This window comes from Gossypium hirsutum, chromosome A05 (assembly GCF_007990345.1).
Source record: "Gossypium hirsutum isolate 1008001.06 chromosome A05, Gossypium_hirsutum_v2.1, whole genome shotgun sequence".
Taxonomy (NCBI): domain Eukaryota; kingdom Viridiplantae; phylum Streptophyta; class Magnoliopsida; order Malvales; family Malvaceae; genus Gossypium; species Gossypium hirsutum.
The window spans coordinates 25,777,833-25,796,286 of NC_053428.1; the positions used below are offsets into that span (position 1 = coordinate 25,777,833).

General features: G+C 30.9%; 1 protein-coding gene across 1 annotated transcript; it reads right to left on the reverse strand.

Moving 5' to 3' along the window:
* Positions 1–16,360: 16,360 nt before the first annotated feature.
* LOC121229528 (uncharacterized) lies at positions 16,361–18,292 on the reverse strand. Its single transcript, XM_041114127.1, has 2 exons — positions 17,026–18,292; positions 16,361–16,726 (listed from the first exon to the last, which is right to left on the reverse strand). Exons 1-2 carry the CDS (start codon positions 18,089–18,091, stop codon positions 16,692–16,694), a joined length of 1,101 nt encoding a protein of 366 aa, XP_040970061.1. The 5' UTR covers positions 18,092–18,292; the 3' UTR covers positions 16,361–16,691.
* Between the last annotated feature and the right edge of the window lie 162 nt (positions 18,293–18,454).

Genomic DNA, 18,454 nt, shown 5'->3' on the forward strand with positions numbered 1-18,454 from the left:
ATTAGTCTTTTTATAGTCTTTGCTCTATTCACGTTACACGACAACAAGCAAAGAGGGGCAGCTGTACAGCCCAAATTTTGCCCGGGCTAAAAAGCCCAACATCTAAAAACCCAACAGCCCAATCACCTAAACCCTAATGGCTCATTTATGAAATAAATAAAAAATAAAAAAAATCCAAATATCTTTACTCCAACCACCCCACTAAACCACCCCACTAAACCATCCCAACCACTCCACTTGCCTACAAAAAAATTAGTTGTAAAATTTGGCTATAAAAGCCATTCAAGACTATGTTAGAAAGGGATTTTTTTTTGGAAGGGAGTTTTTGGAAAGGCTAGTTTTTGGAGATTAATCAAAGATCAAAGCAAAAGAGGTTTCTTTGTCTATTCTCATTTTAAGTTCTTTGTTTGTTTATTGTTTATTGTTTTCCTTTCAATTTTATTTTATTTTTTATACGAAAGTAAAAATAAAAGTAAGAAGCTTACCCATATTTTCATTACCGAAAAAGTTTTTTTTTGAGGTCGGGCCGCCGTGTACGGTGACGCTGACGGCGGCCAGTGGAGGTCCGGTGACCGGAGCAAAGCCGGACCGATGGCCAGATTTAGAAGGGAGGGGGAGAGTGTTATTTTTAATATTGTTATTATTTTCTATTATTATTACTAATACCACTATTATCATCATTATTACTATTATATTATAATACCTTTTCATTATTATTACTATTGTGTTTTTACTATTATTATTATATTTTCTTTTTTTGTATTTACTTATACGTTATTATTTTTTATATTAACTAATTTAATAAATATATATTTTTAGCATATTTATTTTATTTACATATCATTACTTTTTTTATTATTATTTCATCATCTATTCTACTTATAATTTTTTAAGTAATTTCAAATATTTAGCTTATTCATTATTTCCCTTTCTTATTATTTGTTCGACTCATTTATCTTACCTTCTTATTTATCGTTACTATTCATATTTGTGTTTATGTTTATCTTGTTATAGTTATTGATTTTTATTTGTTATGCGTTCTTTATTATCTCGTTTCATCACGAATTTAGGTTTTATCTAACCCAATAATAATTCTTTCATAAAAATAAATATTCCGTATTTGATAATTCGAGACAATCATGCCCTAACTTACTGGGTCTCGACTTTTCTCATTTAATCTAAATACGGAATACTCTTTTAAATCGCAATACGAGTTTTGAATAATACTTATTTTCGAAAGTACGAGGTGTTGTGCCCTAACTTACTTGGTATAACACTTCGTTACCTCGAAGTAAGAATTTGTTTTAAAATAAAGGCAGTATTCGGTATTAGGAAATTCGAGAAAACGTGCCCTAACTTACTGGGTTTCGACTTTTCTTGTTTATCCTAAATAACCGAACAACCTTTTAAAAAAAATTAGAATATATGAATTTTAAATAAAGGCAAGCTCATTCTCAAAGTTTGAGATGTCGTGTCTTAACTTACTGGGCGTGACATTTTATTACTTCGAGATGAGAAAGTCTTTAACGTTTGTTTTAATCTATTCGGTCATTTTCAAATTAGCGTTTTTACGAAGAGGGATCGTATTTCAATGTCTTTCAAGCTTTCAATTTTCGACACTAAGATATTAATTAATCAACTAGGTACCAATTTTTGGGCGCTACGAGGGTGCTAATCCTTCCTCGTGCGTAACCGACTCTCGAACCTGTTTTCTTGATTTACGTGGACCAAAATCGTTGTTTAAATAAATCAAACCATTTATTAAAAACAACCACTTTTACAAGGTGATCCAATCACACCTAAAAAGATTGGTGGCGACTCCCATTTTCGTTTTTCTCCAAGTCGATACCCGTTTTTTATAAAAAAATGGTTACGACAAACGCCAAGATTAGATACTTTAATGGTAAAATTAAGAATAATGATAGATATGTGTTTGGATTCAAACGTGATTGTAATGGTGAGATTAGAAATAAAAATGATTATTAATAATATTAGATAAAATAATTTTAAAATTATTTATATATTTGAGATAATTAAATACTTTAATATATAATGATGTATCTTTGTTAAATAATTATATTATTAAATTTTTTAAGAAAATATATTATTAAATATTTTTTATTAATAAATAAATAACTTTAATACTTTTATAAAACATAACAGAATAAAAATATAATTATTCCAAAAATATTTTGATAAAAATAAATGAATAAAATTTAAATTTAAATGTTAATAAGATTGAAAATGACTATTATTTAAAACAAGTTAATTAACAATAAATATTATAATGAAATTATTAAAAATTACGATGGAAAAAATTATTATCGGTAAAAAAAATAAATCATAACATAACAAGTGAAATAGACAAATAAAAGATAAAATAAATTCTTAGCATTAAAAGGCTAATTATTATAAAATATAAAAACAAGGTTATAATAGACCAAAATTAAAAACTCACTAGCTTTGTAAGTTTTCACTGGACCAAAAAGATACATTAAAAAATTAAGAGTTTTGATGAGTTGAAGGGTTTTTTACTAAAATATTATAATATATATATACATCAAAATAGTATGTTTAAAATATTATGTACTAAAATGGTATATTTAGGGTGGTCATGCCTGGTGCACAGGTGGCACCACCCTATCATCTGACAGAATCTGTTAATAAAAATAAATAAATATTAGTTTTAAAAAATAAAAATTGTTAAAAAAAACAAAAATTGATGTTACACTGGTGGAGAGCACGTCAGAGGCGTCATCCACACCCCCAAATCTCTTCCTACTCTATTTAAATTTAATAAAATTTAAAGAAATTGTGAATATAAACGAAAACTTTTCAAATACAAAAACTACTATAATAAATTCTATAAAAATAATAGATCAAAGTTAAAAGCTTTTGACTAAAATCAAAATGTGACTAAAATCAAAATAATAGTAGTTTCTGTATTTGAAAAGTTTTTGTTTATATTAATGATTTCTTTAAATTTTATTAAATTTAAATAGAGCAAGAAGGGGTTTGGGGTTGTGGGTGCCGCCTATGGCATAGACTTCACTGGTGTTGCTTTTGCCAGAGGCTTCACCAGTGCCGCCTCTAACGTGCCCTCCATCAATGTCACATCAAATTTTTTTTTAATAATTTTTATGTTTTTAAACTAATATTTATATTTTTATTAACAGATTCTGTCATATGGTAGGGTGGTACTGCCTATGCACCAGGTGTAACCACCCTAAATGTACCATTTTGGTACATAATGTTTTAAACATACTATTTTGGTATATATATATATTATAATATTTTAGTAAAAAATCCTAAATTCAACGCACTGCACTATTGGTTATCCAAACAGCAGCTGAAGTACGTTTGGCACCAGCTAGGCTTTTAAGTGCACCTCACTAGAAGTAAAAGCCAAACTATAAAGAGTTTTAGAGTAAGTTTAGATGGGTTGTGTGCTTACTTATGGTTAGTGTAAAAATAGTGGTGATGAGACAGAAGAGAATTTAGGGGAGCTTGCAAGGGCCCTAGCCACTCTAAAATGAAAAATTGTCTTTTAGACAATTTTAAACTTTATAAATTAGTAAAAGTAAAATTATACTTTGGCCCCCTAAAATTATAAAAATTTGATTTAATCCTTTAAGAATTATAAAGATATAGACTATAAAAAATTAAAATTTCATTCCTAACAAATTGTTCTGGCTTCGCCCCTGTGATGAGATTAAATATTATAGTGTGAGACAAAAAGTAAATTAAACGCAACCCATCGCCTATTCAGATTCACCCTTAATCACGGTTACCAGTGAAAGTGACAAAAATCTAATTAAATAAGTTATTTTTCACAACAAATTTTTTTGGAACATCATTATAAATTGGGATTCATTCATTTTTATAAGCGACGTAAAAAAAGTGACATGTAGATACAATGATAAAAATATGGAATAATGATAAATTTAATTTTCAATATATTTTTTAGTTAAAATTGATCATTAATATTTTAAAATAAGCTAAATAGTGTTTTTTTTCCAACGAAAATTTCAACTAAAATATTAATTTTTAACTATGTTAGCATGACAATCCACATGACAGCCCATGTGTGATTCATATGGATATGGCACATTTGTCTTATCTGTTATGTCAACAAATAATTTAAATTTTATTAAAATATTTAAAATTTTAGCACAAACAACACGTGGATTGCCATGTGAGCTTTGATGTTTAAAAAATTAATGTTTTAGTTAACATTTCTATTAAAAAAAACCAAAAATTTATTTCTTTTTAAAAGATTAATGGTCAAATTTTACTCTTTTAAAAAGTTGAGAGTTAAATTTAACTAAAAAAAAAAGGGATCAAATTAACGATATATGTAAACATTAAGAGTTTAATTTATCATTACGCCTAAAAATATAACAATGTTATATAATGAAAGTTCTATTCAATGATAAAGTAGAAGTGTTTTTGCATTTTGAAAATTCATATTTGAATTTTATTGTATTTAAGTTCTATTTAAATTATTTAAATTATTAATTCAAATACATTTTTAAAATTATGTAATCAATTCATTATATAACCATTCAAATAACACTAAATATAATGGATACTATCTGATCAAAAAAATTATATATATAATGGATACTATTGTAATTATAACTAGTATGGTTTATCCATACTTCGCATTGGATTAATTATTTATTGTGTCAAATTATAGAGTTAAAATTTGAAGATTAAAATATACTCTAAATAAAGTTTTCAAAACAGGACTGATGGTCAAATTGGTCATACCATTGGTTTGTATGATGTAATTAAATCAATCATTAAAAATCATAAAAAAACCCCGGCTCAATCCATTTTTAGCCTGGTTTAATCGATTCATACCAGTTCACGACTCAATTAATCTAATGCCTCTCTTCGAACCGATATCCCTGTCAATCTGATTTGGTTCAAGCAACCATGATTCTAAGTTTCTACACTATGTACATTTGGAATTTAGTCCTTCAATAATTTAATCCCTTTACTTTTTGGATTTAAAAATTCGCTTTCAAATTATATATAACTATGTAACATTTTAATTGAAAAGTTAACTACATTAACTATTTGAATTAATCAATAACATTATAGAAAATATAAAAGACTGAATTGTGTTAAAAATTAAAGTATAAATATTAAATCTCAAATTTAAGTATATTAGAAGGACCCAAACTAAAAAAGAACAGAAAAGAGGCATGGTGTGTAACACCTCGATGCCGACTCCTCAGGTCTGAGGTACAATGTGTCACATTTGTTGCTGAAGCAATTGCAAATTATAACTTTCAACTCAGCAATCAATACACATTCAATTACAAGTAAATCATGCTTATTAGACAATATATAATCATTTCCGAGTCTTATACAAGCTTACGGAGGTTTGTTTGCTAAATCGAGATCAATATGAACCAAAATGTAAAGAATATAAAACTTTTTTAGTCGATGTCACAACTTCGACGTTTCCTCATCATGAAGTGACTCTCTGTTAAGGTTTGTCGTAACCTTGAAGTAACAACATCATTGCGAGAATCCTACTTTGTTCCTTGTCCTTGTCGTGACGTGACAACCTATTTCCATCAAAATTTAGCTTGCTTAAGGTAAAAAAATACCTAAAAATTTATGTATACACTTCTAGGCAACCAACTCACAACTTATCAATAAGTTAAAGTGATAAAATACCAAAATTATTAACTATCGAAACCAACTTCAATCCTATATACTCCAAACTAACCAAACACCATTTCAAGTCATTAGCAAAAGATCATATTTTATACAACATAAACCTTTGACACATTTAGCCAAAAGTCCCTAGGTACATGCCAAAAAACCAAAATGAACCACTTTATACAAACTTTGTTGGGTTGGAAACAATAATCTAGATGCTGACTTCAATTCCTAAGGCTTCAAGAAGAATCTAAACTTGCGCATGGAAAAAACAAATCGTACGCTGACCAATAAGGCTCAGTGGTACATTTATGATTCAATATATATATAACATGCATTAATAATGCAACTCAAGCTAAAACATACTTATATGCCCATAATAAATCTTAGTTTGTACAATTATGATTTAAGGTTGTTTTAATTGATTGCCTTTTCATGTTATTTGCCCATAATAAAACATACGTATAATAAATGCAAATAACACCTAAAACATTCGATTCTCAACCATGAAATCTTTCTAAAACTTTAACAATTTTACAATTTGGTACATGAGCTAGTTAAATCTAGCTCCCATGATTCAATTTCCATAAAAATCAAAGAAAAATGATTAAAAACTTACTTGAAATTAAGGTAAAAAACTTGGAAACACTACAATGGCGTCCTCCCCTTTGCTTCGAAATTTTGGATGGTTGGAGAATATGAAATTCAACTCTCCTTCCACTATATATATACTTGATTATAAGTTAATTAGTTTAATTTAATTATGTTTTAATTAATTTAAACTTCAATTACTTGAACTAATTAACATACCCATTAACATATAATTAAAATAGGTCTATTTTTTATTTTAGTCCTTTAGTTTATTGTTATTTAAGCCCCCAAGCCTTAATCTAATTGAAAATCTATAGCTGTTAAACTTTTACAATTTAGTCCCTAAGTCATAATTACTCACAATTTCGATTAAATCACTCAACCAAATTTCAAATTATCAATATGATAAATTTATTAAATATTTATGGGCTCAATTTATGAAAATGGGATCCCGAAATTACCTTTTTTGACACTATTAAAAATTAAGTCGTTATATGGTGGGTGTGCTCCGTATTAGCATGATGTATATATATTTGAAATTATATCACTATTTTAAAATCTCAAAAAAAGAAGAGAATTTTGCTGATTGGTAGATTCTTTTAAAAAGGGTTTTCTTTTAAAAAAATATTTAAAAAGGTTAAATGTGTAAAATTAGGGCTAATTTTCTTATGGGTTATTTACATAAATATTTAAATCTTTTAATATCATTAGAGAGTTTAATTTTTACGAAAGTGCTCAAGTAACTTTTTTTAAAGTACTTTTAATTCAGTTTATAATAAAAATTAGGTGAATATTGACATGCAATTGAATCATATAGTACTAAAAAATAATAATAATATAATTTAAAATCTAATATATAATATTCAAGAAGTCATTATTCCAAATAAAAAAAATTAATTATTATTTAACCACTTTAAAAAAATGTTTAGTTATTATCTCATCATTTTAAATTTTTACCTCATAAAAACACTTTTATAAAAATTAAGTTGTTATGCGATGATTTTAAAATATTTAATTTTTATGCTGTTAAAAAAATTAAGTTGTTTAAAAATATCATTGCATGAGATTTCATTGGCTCTTGGAGTCTGCGAGATAATAAAATAATATTATGAGAGGGAGGGCAATGGGGGTTTGAAATTGATTGAGGGAAACATATTTGTAATCACTGAATGGTCCCCCACCCACCCACGACGTGAAAACTTGAAGTGTCCCTATTGGATTAAGATGTTGGTTATCTTTTCAACAATACTGTGTAGTTTTTTCTTACCACGTGTCACCCAAACTTTGTCGTGTTTTTTAAAAAAAAAAAAGAAGAAGAAAGAAAGTGGAGAGAGTTCTAGCAATTATTACACTGACTTATTCTAAAAGTGACCCTTCATGCTTCACTTTCACTTGTAAGGATCTTATCCAGCTGCATAGGAGTGGTTGAATCTTGGCTCTTCAAGGATGGAGATACTCACCATGAAAATTTCGATTCAGGCTCCTTGCTGTAGTTCTATTACTTGTCTTCTCAAATTATCCATCACTCTTTAATTTTATTTGTTAGGTTTTATATATAAGTTTTTTTTAATTATATAAAAATAGGTTTAATTCATAAATTATATTTAAATAATATTAATTTTTTAATTTGGTATTTAAATTTTTTTTGTTACAAATGATATCTAAATTATTTTTTTTGCCAAATTGATATTTCTGTTTATGAAACCGTTAAATCTATTTTTTTTAAAACTTAACCTATAAATTGATACTTAAACTATTTATTTTTTTCTCATTTTAATACGTAATTTTTTTATTACAAGTGGTACCTCAACTATTCTTTTGTTATCTATTTTACACAAAAATATTATATTCATTAAAAAATTCCAACTAATAATACTTTGCCATGTCGTATAAACTTTAAAAGTATTTTTAATTCTTTTATTTTTTTCTTTTACATTATTTCTCTCTAATTTTTTTTCTATTTTTTCTTCTTCTTTTATATTGTATGACAATACCATCTATGCTCACGATTAATTTTGTTTTCGATCTTCATCGCCTACTTGCTCAACTTGGCGAGACCGAAAAAGTTATTCTATTGAGCATAACCAGTGTTTTTAGAACCAAATCGGAGATTGGACTTGAACTAGCTGACCCGCAAACCAATACAGGCTAATTGAAGCAAGCTAAAAAAAATTAAATCGATTTTCTCTATATTTAAATATTTTTTCTTTTTTCTTTTTTATGAATTTTTACTACTTTATTTGATCAAACTAGAAGAACCGATCAAACTTAGAATTATTGGCCTGATTGGTTAGGCTATTATAGTGAAGGTTGACTGAATATAAAAGAGAAAATAATACATTTTGTCTTTTTTACCACATGTCAATTTTTAATTCATTATTTTAAAAAAATAGACTTAACAATTTAGCTAATGATTAAACTACCAAAGGTACCAACTTGAAAAAAAAAGGTAGTTTTGGTATCACTTGTAACCTAAAAAGTATTTAGATACCAAAATGGGGAAAATGCATAGTTTAACTGCCAATTTATGAGTTAAGCTTCTTTTTTAAATGGATTTAGCAGTTTTACTAATGGATGTACCAACTTAGGAAAAAAAAGTTTACTACTACTTATGACCAAAAAAAAGTTTAGGTATCAAGATGAGAAAAATGAATAGTTTAAATATCAATTTGTGAGTTAAGTCATAAAAATATTTAAGATAAATTTTTATCATTTATTTCTTAAGCCATTTGGTGAAAATATAGTTGAAAACTTTATCAACCATTTTCAAATACTTACTGTATACTCAAAATCAATATGTTTTTATTTTATCCAAAAGTATTTGAGTTTATACCAAAGTGGTTTGAGGTGTTTAAAATGTTTTTAAGGTGTTGTAGAAATTAAGTCTCAAGACTCTTGAGACACAAAACTTTTTTAAGTCTTGAGACATAAGTCGCAGGGACACCTTTGTAACCGAAACTAGTGCTTCTAATGATTCTATATCACCTCAATGATCATAAACATCTACAAACTTATTCATTAGTATAAATATTCTTTAAGAATACTTAAAGATATATGAGAACGACATCCAAGATTAAAGATTAAGATAAAAATTTTCAAATCTCCATTCTTTCATTTTTATTGTAAATATTCGCTTAGAGATTGGTGTCAAAACTTTTACCATTAACATATATTTGCATTTAAAGCTGAAACTTGGAAACATCCACCTTCCTAGAGGTTGTTATTGTTCATTTTTCATTTCACCAATTGTAAATTGAGATAGTTTTAGTTGAACCATAAAAATCAAGAAGGATTCTAATTTAATCATAAAAGCTAGGGGAAAAGATTTTATCTAAGCTTTAAAAAAGATAGTGTAGTAAATATTATACTTTCTCCTTTGAAAGATATTGATCTTAGTAGTGAATTGGGAAATCTTTAGTGGTGAAAAGCTAAGCTAGTGAAGATAGATAATTGATACCGAAAACTATTTTCCCTGAATCTTATCATTTAGAATAGTTTTTAAAAAAATTTAAAATACTAATTCACCTCCTCTTGATATTTTTGAGCCTAATATTGAGCATCCTTTAGGTGGCAGCTTGCAGTCAATTTGCTTTCCAGTCCTGGGAGTTTTATCTTTTATTTTCTCATCGATGATGACTACATATTTGGTAAAATTCACACATTGGGCATGAATTCGTCTAACCAAAAACTTCCTCTAGTAAAGACTAATGAGTTGTTCCCAGATTTTTTAGGTGACAAGCTCAAAGATCAAGCTCTAGTCAATGCCCTTGATTGTTTTATCATGTGAAGTTATGCATCGTATTTTTTTCTTTTCTTCTCCTAGTTAAACTCTATTTTTAAATTTCCACTTAAACTCTGATTAATGTAGGTTATTTTAATATTAGTTTCTCATTTAAACTCTAATTAGTGTAGGTTATTTTAATATTATTTGACCTACAAATTTAGCCTATAAATAAACCTTTTTCTTTCCACCATAGAAAGATAAGTCATTACACATTTAGATATTAGCTTTTACAAGTTTTTAGAGGATTTTGTATTTACGTTTTAAGGGTTCTTATTTTGGGTTTCAGGGTTTAGTTTATCTTCATATTTTGTACTCTTCATTTTTGCCATTTTAGTGAAATTATCTTCGTCTGTAGTTTTTTATCCTTTTCGGATAGAGTTTTCCACGTAAAATATTTATGTTTAATCTTTTCAATTTCTTTGTTATTTTACTTGTTTGTTGCTTAAACCATATTTATCCCCAACAAGCTGGTATCAAAGCTAGTTTGATTTCTGTAATCAACTCGTTCAGAGATGGCAGTAACAATGTTTGATATTGATAAGTTCGATGGCATCACAAATTTCAATTTGTGACAATTTCAGATGACGACAATTTTGATTTAGAGCAATCTTGAGAAGGTCCTTACAGAGAAGAAGCCTGCAGACATGGATAAACCAAAATGAAATATGTTAGATAAAAAAAGCTCTATCCATGATTCAATTATGTCTAACAAATAAGGTGTTGCAGGAGGTTTTGATGGAGAAAACGACATTCACCTTATGGAAAAAGTTAGAAACCCTCTACGCGACAAAGTCTTTAGCTAACCGATTGATGTTAAAACAACTTCTATACAAGTTCTGCATAGACGAAAGTGAGCACCTTAGAGGTCACATTAGTCAATTTATTACTCTTTTGAATGATTTAAAAAATATTGAGGTTCAGATTTACGTTAAAGATCATATGTTATGCTATTATTGTGCTTTTTACCCCATTCATACAAGTCTTTTAGAAAGACCCTAATTTATGACATAGATAATCTCTTATTTGAGGATGTATAGGGTCATATGTTGAGCAAAGGAAAAATCTACAATGAGTTTAGTTTGGATAGCAAGTCAGATAGGTAAGCCTCAATTTTGGTAGCATCAATGAAGTAAGACTAGAGATATCGCTATTGTAAGAAGCTAGGTCACATCAAGACAGATTGTTATAAACTATTAAATAGAAAGACTGCTGAGAGCAATGAGGAAGATTTAGCTGGTGCTAATTTGACCAATGATACAGGTGATGATTTCTTTTTGGTGTCAACAAGTCAAAGCTCCGAGCTTACGTCTGAGTGAGTCTTGGATTTTAGGTGTTCTTTCCACATGAGTCCCAACAGGGACTGCTTCTCCAGATATAGTTTAGTTGAAGGTAAAGTTGTGCGTATGGGGAATGGTTCACCTAGTAAGTTAACTGATTTTGGTACTATTCAGATCAGGATGTATGATGGGACAATTAAGATACTATCAGATGTCAGACATGTGTCTAACTTAAAGAAAAATATCATCTCTTTAGAAATTTTACACTCGAAGGGTTGTAGAATTAACATCAAGTCAAGCGACATTAAGGTATCTCGTGGGGCTTTCATTTTGATAAAAGGTAAAAGGATTGACAGTCTTTATGTTTTGGAAGGACATCTATTGTCTGTTAAGGAGTCGAAGTCAACTCATTTGAAGCGGAGACAACTTATTCATATAAGGGAAAAAGATATGACTATTTCATATAAGAGATGTTTTCTTTTGGGCGCAAGTTTTAAAGATATAGGGCACTACGTTTGTGGAAATTAGACCCGGGTCAGTTTTGATTTGGTAGTGCACAAGTCAAAGACTAGAAGTCTTTTAGTTTCTAAGCACGACTTTGGCTAAGTTAATATCTTGCATAGTTCGAGATAAGCCCGTGGTATGCTTTAGCAAAGAAAGCGTTGTGCAAATACAAGTCAATGTAGAGATTTGTGAACTTATGACTTGTATTTTTCGGCTTTTCTTCTCCCAGTTAAATTCTGTTTTTAGTTTCCCACTTAAACTCTGATTAGTGTAGGTTATTTTAATATTAGTTTTGCACTTAAAATTTGATCAGTGGAGATTATTTTAATATTATTTGACGTACAAATTTAGCCTATAAGTAGGCCATTTTTCCACCCTAGAAAGATAACCCATTACATATTTAGACATTAGCTTTTACAAGTTTTCAGAGAATTTTGTGCTTACGTTTTGAGGTTTCTTATTTCAAGTTTAGTTTTATCTACATATTTTGTACTCTTTATTTTTACTGTTTTAGTGAAATTATTTTTGCTCATGATTTTTTATCCTATTCAAAGGGGGTTTTTCATGTAAAATATTTATGTTTAATCTTTTTTATTTCTTTGTTACTTTACTTGTTCATTGCTTAAACTGAGTTTATTCCGAACATATCATTATTTGCAAATTATTTTTAAGCCACAAAGTTAGAGCAGCATTAAAGAAACCATTTTTAAAAGTTGCAGTAACATTTTTATTCCAAATTAGTGCTGCTATTTTGCAATCTCTTAAAGCATGGAGAATTGACTCTTGTGTTTCACCACAAGTATGACATAATGAGTTGTCGGATACCCCTTACTTGCATCTTTCCACATTGATTAGAAGTTCTTTATGGTTAGCAAGCCAAAGAAAATTCCCAACTCTTTGTGTCTTTCGTGATGCCAAACTTCTCGCCATCTATCCTCTTTCAATCCCCTATCATTTACGATTATATCACCATTATAATACAAGATATCCATAATTACCTTTTGTTAATTAAAATTAATAATTTTAGCTTAGTTGGTTATATATAGAGATAGGCATAGTATAAAAAAATAATTTTAAAATATAAAATATTATTTTAAAATTTATTTCAAAGCATTTTAATTAAAAGTAAAATTTATGTATGAATATTACAAATAAAATTAACTTTGACATTTATTCCAAAAAATAAAAGAACTAACTTTGACATTGCATGGTAACATACTAGTTATTTGATAACATGAAGTTAAATAACTAAAGAAGTAATTTTCTTTTAATTTAACGGTTTTTTTCAGTTTTTTTAAATAAAGTATTTTAAGTCTAGATCAAGCTTTTGAGAAAGAGATTCATGGTTGAATTGATAATCGGTTCAATTGATTTTATCGGTTTGGACAATTTGATTAAATAAATTATTAAAATAATAATAAAAATGTTAAAAGTAGATCCAACTAATTTTTTAGTGTAATCGAACCTATCGACACCAGTTCTTGATTTAACCTACCTAAAGCCTTTCTTTAACTTATGCCCAACCGGTTCAAATAACCATGATTTAGATTTTATTATTGAGTGGATGTTTTTTAGAATGTGATGCGTATTTAATTTTTAGATTAGAATTTAACTTTTTTTAATTAAATTAATGTTGATTTAATTCATATTAATTTAATTGGATATAATCTTTATCTCTGCTTTACGATTCATATTTAGAGTTCATAGTTATCCCTCCTAACAATGTCATCCCCAAGATTCAAATTTAAGTTCTCTTATTAAGAGTACAATGTTCTTTACTATTGCATTCAATTGTAATTGATAATTTAACCACAAATGATAATACACGAAAAATTCAATATAATATATATAGGCAAGATTAAGTACAATAATACGATATATTGCTAGATTGCGGTATCTGCTTACAGTCCTCAACAACAAAAGCACTCCCATGGAATGCAAGCCAAGGAAGGCACCACTCTTTTTTTTTTTGTCAAAATCAGGATATCTATTGTAGAATAATAAAAGAAAACTTCTCAAGTTTATTGGATGCTAACGTATTGTTATATACAAGCAAGGAAAGAAAGTAACAGAAAGTAACAGAAAAATAACTACTAACTGACTAACAAGAAATTAATTTAAAACTATATGACTAATAGCCCCCCTCAAGCTGGAGAGTGAATGGGAACCAGTCCCAGCTTGGACAAAAGAAGCTGGAAGGGAACAGCAGCCAGAGCTTTGGTGAAGATGTCAGCAAGCTGGTCTTTGGAAGAGCAAGGAAGTAATTTGACAACACCGGACAACACTTTTTCACGAACAAGATGACAGTCGATCTCAATATGTTTAGTACGTTCATGAAACGTAGGGTTTGCAGCAATTTGGAAAGCAGAATTGTTGTCGCAAAACAAAGCAGTAGGCCCAGAAATGGACAGATGCAAATCAGACAGAAGAAATCGAAGCCACTGAATTTCACAAACAGTAGATGTAAGAGCCCTATATTCTGCTTCTGTAGAAGAGCGAGACACGGTGCTTTGCTTCTTGGCTTTCCAACTAACAAGGGAATCTCCATAAAATAGGCAGTAACCAGTCACAGAACGACGTGTGAGAGGACAACCAGCCCAATCAGAGTCACTAAATGCCTTCAGTGTAGGCGAAGAAGAAGCAGAAAAGAAAATACCAAAGTCAATGCATCCTTTCAGGTAGCGAAGAATGCGATGGGCAGCTTGAAGGTGAGTGACTGTAGGTCGGTCCAAGAATTGACTTAACTGTTGAACAGCAAAAGCAAGATCAGGTCTAGTAGAAACCAAATACAATAGGCGTCCAATAAGTTTTCTGAAAATAGTGTTATCAGGAAGCAATTCGTCAGAAGCATTGCGAGGGATTTTAGTAACCATAGGAGTTGGAACAGGCCTGCAATCTGAGAAACCAAAATCAGCCAATAGATCGAGAGCATATTTTTGCTGGCAAAGATGAATACCAGCAGAACTACGAGCAACTTCAAGGCCAAGAAAATACTTGAGATCCCCCAAGTCTTTGATGCTAAAGGCAGAATGCAAGAAGGCTTTTACCCGTGTGATTTCTTCCAAAGAATTACCAGCTAGAATAACATCATCAACATAAACCAATAAGGCAGTGAAAGAAGTGTCATCCTTTTTAACAAACAATGAGAAATCTGAAGTAGATTGAACATAACCAATAGAAGTGAGAGCTGTTGTGAGTTTAGCAAACCATTGGCGACTTGCTTGCTTTAGGCCATATAACGACTTTTGCAATTTACAGACCTTATGTGGAGTAGAGGAAGCAAAACCAGGGGGCAAAACCATATAAACTTCTTCAATCAAATCTCCATGCAAAAACGCATTATTGACATCAAACTGGTGCAAAAACCAGTTCTTGGAAGCAGCAATAGCAAGCAGTAAACGAACAGTAGTAAGCTTGGCGACAGGGGAAAAAGTATCAAAATAATCGACTCCCTCGGTTTGTGTAAATCCCTTGGCAACCAAGCGAGCCTTGTAACGCTCAATAGAACCATCAGCTCGATATTTCACTCGATAGACCCATTTACAGCCAATGGTAGTCTTGCCTGGAGGTAAATCCGTAATGATCCAAGTGTTATTTTGTTCAAGAGCAGAAATTTCAGCTTGCATTGCTTTTTGCCAATGAGGAATTTTACTAGCTTGTAAATATGTAGTTGGTATAGAAGAGGCATTAAGAGCAAGGGTAAAGGGTGTAGAGTATTGACAATGATTGGTAGCAGCATTGCTTAAAAAACAGTGATATTGGTCTAAATATGATGGTGGTTTCCTAAGGCGAGGTGGCCTAGAGGGTTGCGAGGGTACGGGAGGTGAAACCTGTGGTTGAAGTGGCAAATCATAAGTAATGGAGGGGTCAAAGGTTAATTGTGGGATGGAGAAGGAAGAAGATGGTTGAGAGGAAAAAGGAAAAACATACTCCTGAAAATGAACGTTTCTTGAGACAAAAATGACATGAGTTGACAGATCAAAAAGAATGTAACCTTTGACATGTGGTGGGAATCCAAGAAAAACACACTCACGAGCTCGAGGATCAAATTTGTGGCGATGAGCAGTAAGGGTGATTGCAAAATAAAGACAGCCAAAAACCCGTAGGTGCTGAAAAGATGGTTTAGTTTGGTATAAATGGTCAAAAGGAGTGAGGTTAGCTAAAAGAGGTGTTGGGGTGCGGTTGATAAGAAAAACTGAATGAAGAACAGCATGTCCCCAAAAATGCTTAGGTAAACCAGCATGAAATAATAGAGCTCGTGAGACATTGAGAATATGTTGGTGCTTACGTTCAACAAGACCGTTTGTTGCGGGGTTTCAACACAAGAGGTTTGATGAATAACGCCTTTGGAAGCATAAAAAGCTGGAATGGCAAACTCACTGCCATTATCAGTTCGAATAACTTTAATTTTGGATGAAAATTGAGTTTCAACAAGGGTAAAAAAATTCTGAATATGGGTACGAACTTCAGATTTTGTTCTTAATAAGATAATCCAAGTAAACCGACTGAAATCATCAACAATAGTAAGAAAGTAACGATGACCAGTAATAGAAAAAATATCGGTTGAGCCCCAAATATCCATATGAACAAGGGCAAATTTTTCATTGGATACAGAAGTGCTTACAGGAAAGGATATTTTCTTTTGTTTTGCCAAATGACAAGCTTTACAAGGTGCATTAGGTGATATGGACAAGGAAGGTATGTAAGGAGAAAGTAGCTTCAATCTGGAGTCAGAAAGATGACCGAGACGAGGATGCCAAAGGGAACATGACGTGTTGGTAGCTGATAAGGCAATTGGTGTGGTAATAGAGAGAGTTTGAGCTGGTGAGTCCAAAATATAGAGACCATGTAGAACTTTAGCTGTACCAATCATCGTCAAAGATGGAAGGGCCTGTAAAGAGCAATAAGTTTTGTGAAAAGTAAAAGAGCAAGGTAGTGTAGCAGTGAGTTTGGTTACAGATAAAAGATTGAAAGTAAATTGGGGAACATAAAGAACATTAGTAATGTATAGGCTATTACTAAAAATGACTGTACCAGAAATTCGAGCACAAACTTTGGTACCATTTGGAAGATTAATATATACTGGTTTAATGGAATGAAAAGAGGCAAAAAAAGATAAAGAGTGTGTAATGTGATCAGTTGCACCAGTATCAATGATCCAATGGTGGGGTTGAAAAGAAAAGAGGTTACCTGAAGATACAGAAGGCTGTAAAGGTAAAGAAGAGGCGGTATTGGTAACATGAGTAGGGGAGGTAGAAGATGGAAGCAATGTAAGGAGCTGCTGTAACTGATCTTGTGTCAAAGTAACAGGAGAATCAGGTGGCAAAATAGCAACAGACTGTGAAGCGTCCAAAGATGGTGCCTCACCATCAGTAAGTACTGCGTGTGCACGAGAAGTCCGACCACGAGACTTGTAACCAGGTGGATAACCATGCTTCTCATAGCATGTATCAACAGTATGCCTGGATTTGCCACAAAAGGTGCACTGCCGTGAGTCAGAAGCCGATTTCGGCTGAGATTTCCTTGAAGAAGGATGTTGGCGCAATGTGTTACTGACAAACAGTTGGGAAGAGCCAGCAGCAAGTAGGTGACGTTCTTGTTGAATAACCAAAGAAAACGCTTTGTTGATCGTAGGCAACGGATCAATGAGCATGATTTGAGAACGAACAGCAGCAAAACGATCATGGAGACCTTTAAGGAATCGAATCACATAATCATTATCATGATACTTTTGAAGAGTAGCAAAAACACCACAAGAGCAAGATGTGGGACAAGAACAAACTGGAATTGGTCTAAAATTCATCAATTCATCCCAGAGGATCTTTAACTCAGTAAAATAATCAGTGACTGAGCGATCTTCTTGTTTGAATGAATTGATTTCTTCTTGAAGATCAGAAATGCGGAAAACATCTCCCTGAGAAAAACGTTCCCGGAGATCGCGCCAAACATCAGAAGCAAAATCAAGCCAAAGAACACTGTTCATGATCGAAGGTGAGATAGAATGGTGCAACCAAGAAAGCACCATAGTATTACATCGTTCCCAAGCTGAGTAAAGAGGGTCTGTTCGAAGCGGAACTGTGATGGTGCCATTAACAAACTGGAGCTTGTTCTTGGATAAAAGTGCCATTGTCATAGCTCGAGACCAAGAATGATAATTCGAGCTTGATAGGACGGGAGAAACAAGAACCAAAGCTGGGTTTTCATTTGGATGAAGATAGTATGGACTAGAAGGCAGCATAGTATCATGAAATGCCATTGGAAGAAAAGGGAATCAAGAATGCAGATTATGGAGAAAGCAAAAAATAACGTCTGATACCATGTAGAATAATAAAAGAAAACTTCTCAAGTTTATTGGATGCTAACGTATTGTTATATACAAGCAAGGAAAGAAAGTAACAGAAAGTAACAGAAAAATAACTACTAACTGACTAACAAGAAATTAATTTAAAACTATATGACTAATATCTATCGTCACTTTCAATGGTTAATTCTCTCATTACGGATGCTCTCCGAAGAAGTAAATTGCTACCCGTAAAAAATGTTTCCACCACCTTTCCTCTTCTTAAAAGTAAAGCATAATACTTTATTACCCAAATGCCCTCACCTTTTCTCCAAATTC